The sequence below is a fragment of the Oncorhynchus nerka genome, linkage group LG2, assembly GCF_034236695.1.
Source record: "Oncorhynchus nerka isolate Pitt River linkage group LG2, Oner_Uvic_2.0, whole genome shotgun sequence".
Lineage (NCBI taxonomy): Eukaryota > Metazoa > Chordata > Actinopteri > Salmoniformes > Salmonidae > Oncorhynchus > Oncorhynchus nerka.
The window spans coordinates 94,854,571-94,874,949 of record NC_088397.1 but is presented as its reverse complement, the minus strand read 5'-3'; the positions used below and the strand labels follow the sequence as shown (position 1 = coordinate 94,874,949).

The 20,379-nt window shown below is 43.7% G+C and overlaps 1 protein-coding gene across 1 annotated transcript in view; it reads right to left on the bottom strand.

The window, feature by feature from the left end:
* The window catches only part of LOC115125968 (homeodomain-interacting protein kinase 1-like), a 67,083-nt gene that overhangs the window by 13,820 nt on the left and 32,884 nt on the right, over positions 1 to 20,379 (bottom strand). Inside the window, exons 6-11 of the mRNA XM_065021994.1 lie at positions 12,737 to 12,860; positions 12,521 to 12,640; positions 6,483 to 6,569; positions 3,123 to 3,307; positions 2,792 to 2,954; positions 2,159 to 2,345 (exon numbers count right to left, since the gene is read on the bottom strand). Coding sequence (XP_064878066.1) covers positions 2,159 to 2,345; positions 2,792 to 2,954; positions 3,123 to 3,307; positions 6,483 to 6,569; positions 12,521 to 12,640; positions 12,737 to 12,860 — 866 coding nt within the window. The remainder of the gene's footprint in view (positions 1 to 2,158; positions 2,346 to 2,791; positions 2,955 to 3,122; positions 3,308 to 6,482; positions 6,570 to 12,520; positions 12,641 to 12,736; positions 12,861 to 20,379) is intronic.

Sequence of the window (20,379 nt, the reverse complement as noted above, 5' to 3'; positions counted from 1 at the left end):
ATGTCTCTGAGCTGAATGTCTCTGAGATGAATGTCTCTGAGCTGAATGTCTCTGAGCTGAATGTCTCTGAGCTGAATGTCTCTGAGCTGAATGTCTCTGAGATGAATGTCTCTGAGCGGAATGTCTCTGAGCTGAATGTCTCTGAGCGGAATGTCTCTGAGCTGAATGTCTCTGAGCTGAATGTCTCTGAGATGAATGTCTCTGAGCAGATGAATGTCTCCGAGCTGAATGTCTCTGAGCTGAATGTCTCTGAGATGAATGTCTCTGAGCGGAATGTCTCTGAGCTGAATGTCTCTGAGCTGAATGTCTCTGAGCGGAATGTCTCTGAGCTGAATGTCTCTGAGCTGAATGTCTCTGAGCGGAATGTCTCTGAGCGGAATGTCTCTGAGCTGAATGTCTCTGAGATGAATGTCTCTGAGCGGAATGTCTCTGAGCTGAATGTCTCTGAGCGGAATGTCTCTGAGATTAATGTCTCTGAGCTGAATGTCTCTGAGCTGAATGTCTCTGAGCGGAATGTCTCTGAGCTGAATGTCTCTGAGATGAATGTCTCTGAGCTGAATGTCTCTGAGCTGAATGTCTCTGAGCGGAATGTCTCTGAGATGAATGTCTCTGAGATGAATGTCTCTGAGCTGAATGTCTCTGAGATGAATGTCTCTGAGCGGAATGTCTCTGAGCGGAATGTCTCTGAGCTGAATGTCTCTGAGATGAATGTCTCTGAGCTGAATGTCTCTGAGCTGAATGTCTCTGAGCGGAATGTCTCTGAGATGAATGTCTCTGAGCTGAATGTCTCTGAGCTGAATGTCTCTGAGCTGAATGTCTCTGAGCGGAATGTCTCTGAGATGAATGTCTCTGAGCTGAATGTCTCTGAGCTGAATGTCTCTGAGCTGAATGTCTCTGAGCTGGATCTATCTGAGCTGGATCTGTCTGAGCTGGGTCTGTCTGAGCTGGAACTGTCTGAGCTGGACCACTCTGAACTGTCTGTGAACAAAAATAAACGCAACATGCAACAATTTCAAAGATTTGACTTGTCCAATAAGAAACACAGATGTAAATGTTCCAGTTGAAAACATGAACTATGTGTCCTAAACAGATCTGGGACCAGGGTAGTTCATTTATATGCTGTTATAAGTATTCCAATGTGTCCTAAACAGATCTGGGACCAGGGTAGTTCATTTATATGCTGTTATAAGTATTCCTATGTGTCCTAAACAGATCTGGGACCAGGGTAGTTCATTTATATGCTGTTATAAGTATTCCTATGTGTCCTAAACAGATCTGGGACCAGGGTAGTTCATTTATATGCCGTTATAAGTATTCCAATGTGTCCTAAACAGATCTGGGACCAGGGTAGTTAATTTATATGCCGTTATAAGTATTCCTATGTGTCCTAAACAGATCTGGGACCAGGGTAGTTCATTTATATGCCGTTATAAGTATTCCTATGTGTCCTAAACAGATCTGGGACCAGGGTAGTTCATTTATATGCTGTTATAAGTATTCCTATGTGTCCTAAACAGATCTGGGACCAGGGTAGTTAATTTATATGCTGTTATAAGTATTCCCTATTTTGTTTTATTTTTTAACCTTCTTTCCCCCCCCCTAATTTCAATTTCGATCTTGTCTCATCGCTGCAACTCCCCAACGGGCTCGGGAGAGGCGACGGTGGAGTCATGCGTCCTCTGAAACATAACCCGCCTAATCGCGTTCCTTAACACCCACCAGCTTAACCCAGAAGGCCAGCCGCCCCAATGTGTCGGAGGAAAACACCGTTCAGCTGGTGACTGGAGTCAGCCTGCAGGCACCCGGCCAGCCACAAGGAGTCGCAAGAGTGCGATGAGCCAAGTAAAGCCCCCTCCTGCCAAACCCTCCCCTAACCCAGACGAAGCTGGGTCAATTGCGCTCCGTCCTATGGGACTCCCGGCAACGGCCGGTTGTGGCACAGTCCGGGAATGAACCCAGGTCTGTAGTAACGCCTCTAGACAACTGCGCCACTCGGGAGGCCCATAAGTATTCCTCTATCGTGGATGGTAAGATCATATTTTTGGGTCATGTTCCCGAAAACATTTGAAACTCCAGAGGACTTGGACTTCCCTTTAGTCCTCTGATGAACTCAACTCGTCGTCTCAATACCATCAACATCATAGTGTTCGGCTCTTACCTTGTATGGTGTTTGGTGGGCAGACGATGAGAGTCTGCTGGAAGGGCTCAGTCTGGCAGGCCAGGCCGGTGGGGCGTGCCTGCACGGGGACACTCTGCTGGGCCAGACCAGGGATGTTGATGGTGGCCTGCTGGTACAGGGCCGGCTGGTAGTTCATGAGAGGAACAGCGCCCCCTGCTGACGGGACCTGTTGGTTTACGTTCATTTAGAGTTCCACCACTGGTCGGTCAGGCGGAAGTTGGAACAAACGGTTTTGTCCCGGTCATTTTGTTCATAGATCTGGACCCATAATTCTAAAGAGCCTTAAAGTACACATGCTGATCTAGGATCAGATCTCACTTGTCTAAAAAGGCAAAGCTGGTCCTAAATCGCCAATCATTGATACATCTTGCCCCTGGTGACTTGCACTGTGTGTGTGTGAGTGAGTGAGTGAGTGAGTGAGTGAGTGAGTGAGTGAGTGAGTGAGAGAGAGAGGGAGTGTGTGTGAGTGAGTGAGTGAGTGAGTGAGTGAGTGCGTGCGTGAGTGAGTGAGAGAGGGAGTGTGTTTGTGTGTGTGTGTGTGTGTGCGTGTGTGTGTGCGTGCGTGCGTGCGTGCGTGAGTGTGTGTGTGTGTGTGTGTATGTGTGTGTGTACCTGGTTGTGCTGGCTCAGCTGGCTGCTGAAGGTGACAGTGAGGTTGCCGGTGGCAGCACTAGGAAGAGTGTTGGTGGAGAAGAGAGTTTTGTTGTTGTTGTCGTTGTCGAACGATGAGCTCCTGTGTTTACAAAGCTCCATGTTCTGAAAACAAGACTTCACACTGCAAGGGGTGACAAACAAACAATCAATCTATTGTTCCATCAAATAATTTAATCAATTGACTCAAACAATTACATTTCCCCCACAGAGCGAAAAGTCAAATCGTGACCCCCCCCCCACCACCACCACAACCCAAACATTCTTTCACACCACAGACAGGTGTACGTACTGGGAACTGTGAGGGAAGTCCAGCAGGTGACTCATGGTGACAAAGGGATGACCCAGCGTCTTAGTGGGCGTGATCCTCTTGTCAGCGTCCAATCGAAGCATCCGCTTCAGCAGGTCGATGAATTCCCGCCTATCAGCTTTCTCCGCAAGCATGTCCGTCCCCTCCAGGTGAGACGATAGGTTGACCTGCACCGGGAGGAAGTGATTGCAACAGGGGGAAGTCAGGTTGGATGAACGTGATGCTACAAAGATCTATTTTCAGTTTAGGATGATCGAATTGTTAAAGTTAGGATTTGGGGAGAGGGAGCAGAGGAGGGACGGGGAGAGGAGCAGGAGAGCAGGAGAGGAGGGAGAGGGAGCAGAGGAGGGACGGGGAGAGGAGCAGAGGAGGGACGGGGAAAGGGAGCAGAGGAGGGACGGGGAGAGGGAGCAGAGGAGGGACGGGGAGAGGAGCAGGAGAGCAGGAGAGGAGGGAGAGGGAGCAGAGGGAGGGAGAGGGAGCAGAGGAGGACGGGGAGAGAGGAGCAGAGGAGGGACGGGGAGAGGGAGCAGAGGAGGGACGGGGAGAGGAGGGAGCAGAGGAGGGACGGGAGAGGAGAGGAAAGGAGGGACGGGGAGAGGAGAGGGGAGAGGAGGGACGGGGAGAGGGAGCAGGAGAGGAGGGAGAGGGAGCAGAGGAGGGACGGGGAGAGGGAGCAGAGGAGGGACAGGGAGAGGAGCAGAGGAGGGGACGGGGAGAGGGAGCAGAGGAGGGACGGGGAGAGGGAGCAGGGACGGGGAGAGGGGGAGGGACGGGGAGGACGAGAGGAGGACGGGGAGGGAGGAGGGACGGGGAGAGGAGAGGAGGGAGGAGGGGAGGGGAGAGGAGGGAGGGAGAGGGAGCAGAGGTGGGACGGGGAGAGGAGCAGAGGAGGGACGGGAGAGGAGCAGAGGAGAGGAGGGACAGGGAGCAGAGGAGAGGAGGGACAGGGAGAGGAGCAGAGGAGGGACGGGGAGAGGAGACGGGGGAGAGGGGAAGGATGGGAGAGGAGAGGAGGGACGGGGAGAGGAGCAGGAGAGCAGGAGAGGAGGGAGAGGGAGCAGAGGAGGGATGGGGAGAGGGAGCAGAGAGGAGGGATGGGGAGAGGAGCAGAGGAGGGACGGGAGAGGGAGCAGAGGAGGGACGGGAGAGGGAGCAGGAGGCAGGAGAGGGAGGGACGGGGAGAGGAGAGGAGAGGAGGGACGGGGAGAGGGAGAGGAGAGGAGGGACGGGGAGAGGAGATGAGGGACGGGGAGAGGAGAGGAGGGAGAGGGAGCAGAGGAGGGGACGGGGAGAGGAGGAGACGGAGGGAGGAGGGAGGGGACGGGGAGGAGAGGAGGGAGGGGGGGAGAGGGCAGGAGGGAGGGGAGAGGAGCAGAGTAGGGGCCCAGGGGAGAGAGGAGAGGAGGGACGGGGAGAGGAGCAGAGGAGGGACGGGGAGAGGGAGCAGAGGAGGGCGGGGAGAGGAGCAGAGGAGGGACGGGGGAGAGGGAGCAGAGGAGGAGGACGGGGAGGGGGAGCAGAGGAGGGACGGGGGGGGAGCAGAGGAGCAGAGGAGGGAGCAGGGGAGACGGGGCAGAGGAGCAGAGGGGACGGGGAGAGGAGGGAGGGAGAGGGAGAGGAGAGGAGCAGAGGAGGGATGGGGAGAGGAGCAGAGGAGGGACGGGGGAGAGGAGAGGAGGGACGGGGAGAGGGAGCAGAGGAGGGACGGGGAGAGGCAGAGGAGGGACGGGGAGAGGAGCAGAGGAGGGACGGGGAGAGGAGCAGAGGAGGGACGGGGAGAGGAGAGGAGGGACGGGGAGAGGAGAGGAGGGACGGGGAGAGGAGCAGAGGAGGGAGCCCTGGTTCCTCTCCCCGTCCCTCCTCTGCTCCAGGTTTTCATCTCACCCCTCTGAGCCTGGTTCCTCTCTACCCAGTACAGCCAGAAGAGGACTGGTCACCCCTCAGAGCGGCAGGGTAGCCTAGTGGTTAGAGCGTTGGACTAGTAACCGAAAGGGTGCAAGATCGAATCCCCAGAGCTGACGAGGTACAAATCTGTCATTCTGCCCCTGAACAGGCAGTTAACCCACTGTTCCTAGGCCGTCATTGAAAATAAGAATTTGTTCTTAACTGACTTGCCTAGTTAAATAAAGGTAAAATACTGCCTTGTTCAGGGGCAGAACGACAGATTTGTACCTTGTCAGCTCGGGGATTTGAACTTGCAACCTTCCGGTTACTAGTCCAACACTCTAACCACTAGGCTACCCTGCCACCTCTACACTCTAACCACTAGGCTACCCTTCACTAAGACAACGGCGAGTCAGTACCACGTTTTAATTCTTGCAGGCTACGGTGTGAACTAGGCTTTTAAAATTGTAGTGTTTATTGTATTATTTTATCATTTTAATGCCGTCTTTGGTGTGTTGTGTTTATCCATGCACAGAGCACCTTTTTCCTCCACTAATATCAATAAAATCATTTTATAAAATCATATAAATGTATTCCTGAACTTTTAAATGCATCCCGTTATTAGTAAATGGTATTTTAATATAATGACTGAAACTCACTTAGAGCTTTCATTCAATGCTCCAGCAGTAGCAATACAAGGATATAACTTCAATAGAAGAGACAGGAATGCTTATGGGGGGAGGTGTTGATGTATACACACTGCTTCCAAAAAAAATAAAGGGAACACTAAAATAACACATCCTAGATCTGAATGAATGAAATATTCTCATTAAATACTTTTTTTCTTTACATAGTTGAATGTGCTGACAACAAAATCACACACTAATGATCAATGGAAATCAAATGTATCAACCCATGGAGTTCTGGATTTGGAGTCACACTCAAAAATTAAAGTGTATATTTTTTTTTAAATTACACCGAAAAAAAACGAACAAAAAACATTTGATTAATTAAATATGTAAAAATCGATCATCTTTCCTCAAAATGAAGGGGATGACGACGCAATCTTTCCGACAGGGATGGATTGTGGTCCTCAACTCGCGGCTCAGACACTTCATTCAGGGTGAGTGGAATTAGCCGTGAGTTAGCGTGCCCCGGTAGCAGGTTAGTTCTGAAGGACACGTTGCTAATGGAAATTAACCTAGCGAAAAGCTGAGCCACTTTCGCGGTTATCGGTTATCCCGAGGAACAAAGTTACCTCACCAACTCTTCAAACCTGCTTTGTTGTTTAGTTTCTCGTGAAAAATATATACATATATATATTTTTTTAAATATCTCAACGAGACTAACCTGATTAAATAAAGGTTAAGTAAAAATACATTTTAAAAAATGGCGAATGTAAAAAGGGGGTTTATAAACGTGACATACTAGATGACGTCACATAACTTAACCAACCTGCATCATGTCGTCCAGACAGTTGAAGATGTATTTACGAGCCTCCTTGGACTTGATGCCCATCTCAGCCTCGTGGTCCGAAGGGGCCTTGTTGAACAGACACATCAGGAACGTTACACTTGTTGTCGTCACCAAAATACTGATTCAATAAAAACTAATAAGGGAAAACGTAGGTTTCTATTTGCCCACGAACCCCAACTAAAAGCCCTGTTCATAGCAGTGTGTGGAGATCCACGTTCAGGAACAACTAGGTGAGCTTCCAAAATGGTAACCTGTTCCCAATATACTACTGTTAACCAGGGCTCTGTAGTACACTACTGTTAACCAGGGCTCTGTAGTACACTACTGTTAACCAGGGTTCTGTAGTACACTACTGTTAACCAGGGCTCTGTAGTACACTACTGTTAACCAGGGCTCTGTAGTACACTACTGTTAACCAGGGCTCTGTAGTACACTACTGTTAACCAGGGCTCTGAAGTACACTACTGTTAACCAGGGCTCTGTAGTACACTACTGTTAACCAGGACTCTGTAGTACACTACTGTTAACCAGGACTCTGTAGTACACTACTGTTAACCAGGACTCTGTAGTACACTACTGTTGACCAGGGCTCTGTAGTACACTACTGTTAACCAGGGCTCTGTAGTACACTACTGTTAACCAGGGCTCTGTAGTACACTACTGTTAACCAGGGGTCTGTAGTACACTACTGTTAACCAGGGGTCTGTAGTACACTACTGTTAACCAGGGCTCTGAAGTACACTACTGTTAACCAGGGCTCTGTAGTACACTACTGTTAACCAGGGCTCTGTAGTACACTACTGTTAACCAGGGCTCTGAAGTACACTACTGTTAACCAGGGCTCTGTAGTACACTACTGTTAACCAGGACTCTGTAGTACACTACTGTTAACCAGGGCTCTGTAGTACACTACTGTTAACCAGGACTCTGTAGTACACTACTGTTAACCAGGACTCTGTAGTACACTACTGTTAACCAGGACTCTGTAGTACACTACTGTTGACCAGGGCTCTGTAGTACACTACTGTTAACCAGGGCTCTGTAGTACACTACTGTTAATAGGGCTCTGTAGTACACTACTGTTAACCAGGGGTCTGTAGTACACTACTGTTAACCAGGGCTCTGTAGTACACTACTGTTAACCAGGGGTCTGTAGTACACTACTGTTAACCAGGGCTCTGAAGTACACTACTGTTAACCAGGGCTCTGTAGTACACTACTGTTAACCAGGGCTCTGTAGTACACTACTGTTAACCAGGGCTCTGAAGTACACTACTGTTAACCAGGGCTCTGTAGTACACTACTGTTAACCAGGACTCTGTAGTACACTACTGTTAACCAGGGCTCTGTAGTACACTACTGTTAACCAGGACTCTATAGTACACTACTGTTAACCAGGGCTCTGTAGTACACTACTGTTGACCAGGGCTCTGTAGTACACTACTGTTAACCAGGGCTCTGAATGACTAGGGTGTCATTTGGGACTAAGAGTAAAGAAGTGCCAAGAAGTGTACTGTAATATATTGACCCTCCAGAGAGGATAGATAGAGTCAGGTATACTGTAATACCTGGACCCTCCAGAGAGGATAGATAGAGTCAGGTATACTGTAATACCTGGACCCTCTAGAGAGGATAGATAGAGTCAGGTATACTGTAATACCTGGACCCTCCAGAGAGGATAGATAGAGTCAGGTGTACTGTAATACCTGGACCCTCTAGAGAGGAAAGATAGAGTCAGGTATACTGTAATACCTGGACCCTCTAGAGAGGATAGATAGAGTCAGGTGTACTGTAATACCTGGACCCTCCAGAGAGGATAGATAGAGTCAGGTATAATGTAATACCTGGACCCTCTAGAGAGGAAAGATAGAGTCAGGTATACTGTAATACCTGGACCCTCTAGAGAGGATAGATAGAGTCAGGTGTACTGTAATACCTGGACCCTCTAGAGAGGATAGATAGAGTCAGGTGTACTGTAATACCTGGACCACCCAGAGAGGATAGATAGAGTCAGGTATACTGTAATACCTGGACCCTCTAGAGAGGATAGATAGAGTCAGGTGTACTGTAATACCTGGACCACCCAGAGAGGATAGATAGAGTCAGGTATACTGTAATACCTGGACCACCCAGAGAGGATAGATAGAGTCAGGTGTACTGTAATACCTGGACCCTCCAGAGGATAGATAGAGTCAGGGTACTGTAATACCTGGACCCTCTAGAGAGGATAAATAGAGTCAGGTGTACTGTAATACCTGGACCCTCTAGAGAGGAAAGATAGAGTCAGGTATACTGTAATACCTGGACCCTCCAGAGAGGATAGATAGAGTCAGGTATACTGTAATACCTGGACCACCCAGAGAGGATAGATAGAGTCAGGTATACTGTAATACCTGGACCACCCAGAGAGGATAGATAGAGTCAGGTGTACTGTAATACCTGGACCCTCCAGAGAGGATAGATAGAGTCAGGTATACTGTAATACCTGGACCCTCTAGAGAGGATAGATAGAGTCAGGTGTACTGTAATACCTGGACCCTCTAGAGAGGAAAGATAGAGTCAGGTATACTGTAATACCTGGACCCTCCAGAGAGGATAGATAGAGTCAGGTGTACTGTAATACCTGGACCCTCTAGAGAGGATAGATAGAGTCAGGTGTACTGTAATACCTGGACCCTCTAGAGAGGATAGATAGAGTCAGGTATACTGTAATACCTGGACCCTCTAGAGAGGATAGATAGAGTCAGGTGTACTGTAATACCTGGACCCTCCAGAGAGGATAGATAGAGTCAGGTATACTGTAATACCTGGACCCTCTAGAGAGGATAGATAGAGTCAGGTGTACTGTAATACCTGGACCCTCTAGAGAGGATAGATAGAGTCAGGTGTACTGTAATACCTGGACCACCCAGAGAGGATAGATAGAGTCAGGTGTACTGTAATACCTGGACCACCCAGAGAGGATAGATAGAGTCAGGTATACTGTAATACCTGGACCCTCTAGAGAGGAAAGATAGAGTCAGGTATACTGTAATACCTGGACCCTCCAGAGAGGATAGATAGAGTCAGGTATACTGTAATACCTGGACCCTCCAGAGAGGATAGATAGAGTCAGGTATACTGTAATACCTGGACCCTCTAGAGAGGATAGATAGAGTCAGGTGTACTGTAATACCTGGACCCTCTAGAGAGGATAGATAGAGTCAGGTGTACTGTAATACCTGGACCACCCAGAGAGGATAGATAGAGTCAGGTATACTGTAATACCTGGACCCTCTAGAGAGGATAGATAGAGTCAGGTATACTGTAATACCTGGACCCTCTAGAGAGGATAGATAGAGTCAGGTGTACTGTAATACCTGGACCCTCTAGAGAGGAAAGATAGAGTCAGGTATACTGTAATACCTGGACCCTCTAGAGAGGATAGATAGAGTCAGGTGTACTGTAATACCTGGACCCTCCAGAGAGGAAAGATAGAGTCAGGTATACTGTAATACCTGGACCCTCTAGAGAGGATAGATAGAGTCAGGTATAATGTAATACCTGGACCCTCTAGAGAGGAAAGATAGAGTCAGGTATACTGTAATACCTGGACCCTCTAGAGATGATAGATAGAGTCAGGTATACTGTAATACCTGGACCCTCCAGAGAGGATAGATAGAGTCAGGTATACTGTAATACCTGGACCCTCTAGAGAGGATAGATAGAGTCAGGTGTACTGTAATACCTGGACCCTCTAGAGAGGATAGATAGAGTCAGGTGTACTGTAATACCTGGACCACCCAGAGAGGATAGATAGAGTCAGGTATACTGTAATACCTGGACACTCTAGAGAGGATAGATAGAGTCAGGTATACTGTAATACCTGGACCCTCCAGAGAGGATAGATAGAGTCAGGTATACTGTAATACCTGGACCACCCAGAGAGGATAGATAGAGTCAGGTATACTGTAATACCTGGACCACCCAGAGAGGATAGATAGAGTCAGGTGTACTGTAATACCTGGACCCTCCAGAGAGGATAGATAGAGTCAGGTATACTGTAATACCTGGACCCTCTAGAGAGGATACATAGAGTCAGGTATACTGTAATACCTGGACCCTCTAGAGAGGATAGATAGAGTCAGGTGTACTGTAATACCTGGACCCTCTAGAGAGGAAAGATAGAGTCAGGTATACTGTAATACCTGGACCCTCCAGAGAGGATAGATAGAGTCAGGTGTACTGTAATACCTGGACCCTCTAGAGAGGATAGATAGAGTCAGGTGTACTGTAATACCTGGACCACCCAGAGAGGATAGATAGAGTCAGGTGTACTGTAATACCTGGACCACCCAGAGAGGATAGATAGAGTCAGGTATACTGTAATACCTGGACCCTCTAGAGAGGAAAGATAGAGTCAGGTATACTGTAATACCTGGACCCTCCAGAGAGGATAGATAGAGTCAGGTATACTGTAATACCTGGACCCTCCAGAGAGGATAGATAGAGTCAGGTATACTGTAATACCTGGACCCTCTAGAGAGGATAGATAGAGTCAGGTATACTGTAATACCTGGACCCTCTAGAGAGGATAGAGTCAGGTGTACTGTAATACCTGGACCCTCTAGAGAGGATACATAGAGTCAGGTATACTGTAATACCTGGACCCTCTAGAGAGGATAGATAGAGTCAGGTGTACTGTAATACCTGGACCCTCTAGAGAGGAAAGATAGAGTCAGGTATACTGTAATACCTGGACCCTCTAGAGAGGATAGATAGAGTCAGGTATACTGTAATACCTGGACCCTCTAGAGAGGATAGATAGAGTCAGGTGTACTGTAATACCTGGACCCTCTAGAGAGGATAGATAGAGTCAGGTGGTACCTGGACCCTCTAGAGAGGATAGATAGAGTCCTGTAATACCTGGACTAGAGAGGATAGATAGAGTCAGGTGTACTGTAATACCTGGACCACCCAGAGAGGATAGATAGAGTCAGGTATACTGTAATACCTGGACCCTCTAGAGAGGAAAGATAGAGTCAGGTATACTGTAATACCTGGACCCTCCAGAGAGGATAGATAGAGTCAGGTATACTGTAATACCTGGACCCTCCAGAGAGGATAGATAGAGTCAGGTATACTGTAATACCTGGACCCTCTAGAGAGGATAGATAGAGTCAGGTATACTGTAATACCTGGACCCTCTAGAGAGGATAGAGTCAGGTGTACTGTAATACCTGGACCCTCTAGAGAGGATAGATAAGAGTCAGGTGTACTGTAATACCTGGACCCTCCAGAGAGGATAGATAGAGTCAGGTATACTGTAATACCTGGACCCTCTAGAGAGGATAGATAGAGTCAGGTGTACTGTAATACCTGGACCCTCCAGAGAGGATAGATAGAGTCAGGTATACTGTAATACCTGGACCCTCCAGAGAGGATAGATAGAGTCAGGTGTACTGTAATACCTGGACCCTCCAGAGAGGATAGATAGAGTCAGGTATACTGTAATACCTGGACCCTCTAGAGAGGATAGATAGAGTCAGGTATACTGTAATACCTGGACCCTCTAGAGAGGATAGATAGAGTCAGGTATACTGTAATACCTGGACCCTCCAGAGAGGATAGATAGAGTCAGGTATACTGTAATACCTGGACCCTCTAGAGAGGATAGATAGAGTCAGGTATACTGTAATACCTGGACCCTCTAGAGAGGATAGATAGAGTCAGGTGTACTGTAATACCTGGACACCATGAATCATGGAGGAGGAGGTGTGATGGTGTGGGGGTGCTTTGCTGGTGACACTGTCAATGATTTATTTAGAATTCAAGGCACACTTAACCAGCATGGCTGGCACAGCAATGCTCCATCACATCTGGTCTGCGCTTAGCGGGACTATCATTTGTTTTTCAACAGGACAATAACCCAAAACACACCTCTGGGCCTGTGTACGAGCTATTTGACCAAGAAGGAGAGTGATGGCGCGCATCCGTGCGTGAAGTCAGTGTGTCGTGTACTGGAATTGAGTCGATACCTTGATTCTCCAGACGGGGTAGCTGGAGTCAGGTCCTCTCTTGAAGAAGCGGCTTGTCTTGGTGCCGGCACTCAGCAGGTACTCTGCAGGCAGGCCCTGGGTCTGGGAGATGTACCGGATCTAGCGGACGAGGACAGGGGGGGGGACATGTTAGAATGCATCATAACAGTTTTAAGATAAAATACACGTGTCTCGGTGTGGTTGTGTGGTTCCCACCTGGTCGTACTCCGAGGCCCCGGGGTACAGGGGCCACCCCAGGAACAGCTCAGCTATAACGCAGCCCAGAGACCACATATCTATAGCCTCACAGAACGGCAAGCCCAGGATGATCTCTGGAGCCCTGAAAGAACGAAAACACGTCAACAACAACACAGACAACATGCTCACACAGTTAGTATGCAACAGTATATTGGGTTCTACTGTTGTGAAATAAACACCTGTATATACACCTGTACCAGTCATTATGTTATATACACCTGTATTAAAGGGTTCTACTGTTGTGAAATAAACACCTGTATATACACCTGTACCAGTCATTATGTTATATACACCTGTATTAAAGGGTTCTACTGTTGTGAAATAAACACCTGTATATACACCTGTACCAGTCATTATGTTATATACACCTGTATTAAAGTGTTCTACTGTTGTGAAATAAACACCTGTATTAAAGTGTTCTACTGTTGTGAAATAAACACCTGTACCAGTCATTATGTTATATATACCTGTACCAGTCATCATGTTATATACACCTGTACCAGTCATTATGTTATATACACCTGTACCAGTCATTATGTTATATACACCTGTACCAGTCATTATGTTATATACACCTGTACCAGTCATTATGTTATATACACCTGTACCAGTCATTATGTTATACACCTGTACCAGTCATTATGTTATATACACCTGTACCAGTCATTATGTTATATACACCTGTACCAGTCATTATGTTATATACACCTGTACCAGTCATTATGTTATATATACCTGTACCAGTCATCATGTTATATACACCTGTATATACACCTGTACCAGTCATTATGTTATATATACCTGTACCAGTCATTATGTTATATATACCTGTACCAGTCATTATGTTATATATACCTGTACCAGTCATCATGTTATATACACCTGTACCAGTCATTATGTTATATATACCTGTACCAGTCATTATGTTCTATATACCTGTACCAGTCATCATGTTATATACACCTGTACCAGTCATTATGTTATATACACCTGTACCAGTCATCATGTTATATACACCTGTACCAGTCATCATGTTATATACACCTGTACCAGTCATTATGTTATATACACCTGTATATACACCTGTACCAGTCATTATGTTATATACACCTGTATATACACCTGTACCAGTCATTATGTTATATACACCTGTACCAGTCATTATGTTATATATACCTGTACCAGTCATTATGTTATATATACCTGTACCAGTCATTATGTTCTATATACCTGTACCAGTCATCATGTTATATACACCTGTACCAGTCATTATGTTATATATACCTGTACCAGTCATTATGTTCTATATACCTGTACCAGTCATCATGTTATATACACCTGTACCAGTCATTATGTTATATATACCTGTACCAGTCATTATGTTATATACACCTGTACCAGTCATTATGTTATATACACCTGTACCAGTCATCATGTTATATACACCTGTACCAGTCATCATGTTATATACACCTGTACCAGTCATCATGTTATATATACCTGTACCAGTCATTATGTTCTATATACCTGTACCAGTCATCATGTTATATACACCTGTACCAGTCATCATGTTATATACACCTGTACCAGTCATTATGTTATATATACCTGTACCAGTCATCATGTTATATACACCTGTACCAGTCATCATGTTATATACACCTGTACCAGTCATCATGTTATATACACCTGTACCAGTCATCATGTTATATACACCTGTACCAGTCATCATGTTATATACACCTGTACCAGTCATCATGTTATATACACCTGTACCAGTCATCATGTTATATACACCTGTACCAGTCATTATGTTATATATACCTGTACCAGTCATCATGTTATATACACCTGTACCAGTCATCATGTTATATACACCTGTACCAGTCATCATGTTATATACACCTGTACCAGTCATTATGTTATATACACCTGTACCAGTCATCATGTTATATACACCTGTACCAGTCATCATGTTATATACCTGTAGTCATTATGTTATATACACCTGTACCAGTCATCATGTTACCAGTCATCATACACCTGTACCAGTCATTATGTTATATACACCTGTACCAGTCATCATGTTATATACACCTGTACCAGTCATCATGTTATATATACCTGTACCAGTCATCATGTTATATACACCTGTACCAGTCATTATGTTATATATACCTGTACCAGTCATCATGTTATATACACCTGTACCAGTCATCATGTTATATACACCTGTACCAGTCATCATGTTATATACACCTGTACCAGTCATCATGTTATATATACCTGTACCAGTCATCATGTTATATACACCTGTACCAGTCATCATGTTATATACACCTGTATATACAGTCATCATGTTATATATACACCTGTACCAGTCATCATGTTATATACACCTGTACCAGTCATCATGTTATATACACCTGTACCAGTCATCATGTTATATACACCTGTACCAGTCATCATGTTATATACACCTGTACCAGTCATCATGTTATATATACCTGCATATACACCTGTACCAGTCATCATGTTATATATACCTGCATATATACCTGTACCAGTCATCATGTTATATACACCTGTACCAGTCATCATGTTATATATACCTGTACCAGTCATCATGTTATTTACACCTGTATATACACCTGTACCAGTCATCATGTTATATACACCTGTACCAGTCATCATGTTATATATACCTGTACCAGTCATCATGTTATATACACCTGTACCAGTCATCATGTTATATATACCTGTACCAGTCATTATGTTATATACACCTGTACCAGTCATCATGTTATATACACCTGTACCAGTCATCATGTTATATATACCTGTACCAGTCATCATGTTATATACACCTGTACCAGTCATCATGTTATATATACCTGTACCAGTCATCATGTTATTTACATCTGTACCAGTCATCATGTTATATACACCTGTACCAGTCATCATGTTATATACACCTGTACCAGTCATCATGTTATATACACCTGTACCAGTCATCATGTTATTTACATACCAGCATCATGTTATATACACCTGTACCAGTCATCATGTTATATACACCTGTACCAGTCATCATGTTATATACACCTGTACCAGTCATCATGTTATATACACCTGTACCAGTCATCATGTTATATACACCTGTACCAGTCATCATATTATATATACCTTATATATACCTGTACCAGTCATCATGTTATATACACCTGTACCAGTCATCATGTTATATTACCTTACCATATATACACCTGTACCAGTCATCATGTTATATACACCTGTACCAGTCATCATGTTATATACACCTGTACCAGTCATCATGTTATTTACACCTGTATATACACCTGTACCAGTCATCATGTTATATACACCTGTACCAGTCATCATGTTATATATACCTGTACCAGTCATCATGTTATATACACCTGTACCAGTCATCATGTTATATACACCTGTACCAGTCATCATCATGTTATATCATGTTATATACACCTGTACCAGTCATCATGTTATATACACCTGTACCAGTCATTCATGTTATATATACAGTCATCATGTTATATACACCTGTACCAGTCATCATGTTATATACATTATGTTATATATACCTGTACCAGTCATCATGTTATATACACCTGTACCAGTCATCATGTTATATACACCTGTACCAGTCATCATGTTATTTACACCTGTATATACACCTGTACCAGTCATCATGTTATATACACCTGTACCAGTCATCATGTTATATATACCTGTACCAGTCATCATGTTATATACACCTGTACCAGTCATCATGTTATATACACCTGTACCAGTCATCATGTTATATACACCTGTACCAGTCATTATGTTATTTACACCTGTACCAGTCATCATGTTATATACACCTGTACCAGTCATTATGTTATATACACCTGTACCAGTCATTATGTTATTTACACCTGTACCAGTCATCATGTTATATACACCTGTACCAGTCATCATGTTATATACACCTGTACCAGTCATCATATACCTGTCATCATTATGTTATATACACCTGTATATATACACCTGTACCAGTCATCATGTTATTTACCTGCATATACACCTGTACCAGTCATCATGTTATATACACCTGTACCAGTCATCATGTTATATATACCTGTACCAGTCATCATGTTATATATACACCTGTACCAGTCATCATGTTATATACACCTGTACCAGTCATTATGTTATATACACCTGTACCAGTCATTATGTTATTTACACCTGTACCAGTCATCATGTTATATACACCTGTACCAGTCATCATGTTATATACACCTGTACCAGTCATCATGTTATTTACAGTCATCATGTTATACACCTGTACCAGTCATCATATACATTTCATCCTGTATATACACCTGTACCAGTCATCATGTTATATATACCTGTACCAGTCATCATGTTATATACACCTGTACCAGTCATCATGTTATATATACCTGTACCAGTCATCATATTATATATACCTGTACCAGTCATCATGTTATTTACATCTGTACCAGTCATCATGTTATATACACCTGTACCAGTCATCATGTTATATACACCTGTACCAGTCATCATGTTATATATACCTGTACCAGTCATCATGTTATATACACCTGTACCAGTCATCATGTTATATACACCTGTACCAGTCATCATGTTATATACACCTGTACCAGTCATCATGTTATATACACCTGTACCAGTCATCATGTTATATACACCTGTACCAGTCATCATGTTATATACACCTGTACCAGTCATCATGTTATATACACCTGTACCAGTCATCATGTTATATACACCTGTACCAGTCATTATGTTATTTACACCTGTACCAGTCATCATGTTATATACACCTGTACCAGTCATCATTATTTACCAGTCATCATGTTATATACACCTGTACCAGTCATCATGTTATATACACCTGTACCAGTCATCATGTTATATACACCTGTACCAGTCATCATGTTATTTACCTGTACCAGTCATCATGTTATATACACCTGTACCAGTCATCATGTTATATACACCTGTACCAGTCATCATGTTATATATACCTGTACCAGTCATCATGTTATATACACCTGTACCAGTCATCATGTTATATACACCTGTACCAGTCATCATGTTATATACACCTGTACCAGTCATCATGTTATATACACCTGTACCAGTCATCATGTTATATACACCTGTACCAGTCATCATGTTATATACACCTGTACCAGTCATCATGTTATATACACCTGTACCAGTCATCATGTTATATACACCTGTACCAGTCATCATGTTATATACACCTGTACCAGTCATCATGTTATATACACCTGTACCAGTCATCATGTTATATATACCTGTACCAGTCATCATGTTATATACACCTGTACCAGTCATCATGTTATATACACCTGTACCAGTCATCATGTTATATACACCTGTACCAGTCATTATGTTATATATACCTGTACCAGTCATCATGTTATATACACCTGTACCAGTCATCATGTTATATACACCTGTACCAGTCATCATGTTATTTACACCTGTATATACACCTGTACCAGTCATCATGTTATATACACCTGTACCAGTCATCATGTTATATATACCTGTACCAGTCATCATGTTATATACACCTGTACCAGTCATTATGTTATATACACCTGTACCAGTCATCATGTTATATACACCTGTACCAGTCATCATGTTATATACACCTGTACCAGTCATCATGTTATATACACCTGTACCAGTCATCATTACCAGTTATATATACACCTGTACCAGTCATCATGTTATATACACCTGTACCAGTCATCATGTTATATACACCTGTACCAGTCATCATGTTATATATACCTGTACCAGTCATCATGTTATATACACATGTTATATACACCTGTACCAGTCATCATGTTATATACACCTGTACCAGTCATCATGTTATATACACCTGTACCAGTCATCATGTTATATACACCTGTACCAGTCATCATGTTATATATACCTGTACCAGTCCTGTACCTGTACCAGTCATTATGTTATATACACCTGTACCAGTCATCATGTTATTTACACCTGTACCAGTCATCATGTTATATACACCTGTACCAGTCATCATGTTATATACACCTTATATACACCTGTACCAGTCATCATGTTATATACACCTGTACCAGTCATCATGTTATATACACCTGTACCAGTCATCATGTTATATACACCTGTACCATATCATCATGTTATATATACCTGTACCAGTCATCATGTTATATACACCTGTACCAGTCATCATGTTATTATATACCAGTCATCACCTGTACCAGTCATCATGTTATATACACCTGTACCAGTCATCATGTTATATACACCTGTACCAGTCATCATGTTATATACACCTGTACCAGTCATCATGTTATTATATACACCTGTACCACATCCAGTACCAGTCATCATGTTATATATACCTGTACCAGTCATCATGTTATATATATCCAGTCATCATGTTATATACACCTGTCCAGTCATCATGTTATATACACCTGTACCAGTCCAGTCATCATGTTATATACACCTGTACCAGTCATCATGTTATATACACCTGTACCAGTCATCATGTTATATACACCTGTACCAGTCATCATGTTATATACACCTGTACCAGTCATTATGTTATATACACCTGTACCAGTCATCATGTTATATACACCTGTACCAGTCATCATGTTATATACACCTGTACCAGTCATCATGTACCAGTCATCATGTTATATACACCTGTACCAGTCATCATGTTATATATACCTGTACCAGTCATCATGTTATATACACCTGTACCAGTCATCATGTTATATACACCTGTACCAGTCATCATGTTATATACACCTGTACCAGTCATCAGTCATTATGTTATATACACCTGTACCAGTCATCATGTTATATACACCTGTACCAGTCATCATGTTATATACACCTGTACCAGTCATCATGTTATATACACCTGTACCAGTCATCATGTTATATACACCTTAGTCATCATATTTATATACACCTGTACCAGTCATCATGTTATATACACCTATCATCATGTTATGTACCAGTCATCATGTTATATACACCTGTACCAGTCATCATGTTATATATACCTGTACCAGTCATCATGTTATATACACCTGTACCAGTCATCATGTTATATACACCTGTACCAGTCATCATGTTATATACCACCTGTACCAGTCATCATGTTATTTACACCTGTACCAGTCATCATGTTATATACACCTGTACCAGTCATCATGTTATATACACCTGTACCAGTCATCATGTTATATACACCTGTACCAGTCATCATGTTATATACACCTGTACCAGTCATCATGTTTATACACCTGTACCAGTCATCATGTTATATACACCTGTACCAGTCATCATGTTATATACACCTGTACCAGTCATCATGTTATATATACCTGTACCAGTCATCATGTTATATACACCTGTACCAGTCATCATGTTATATACACCTGTACCAGTCATCATGTTATATATACCTGTACCAG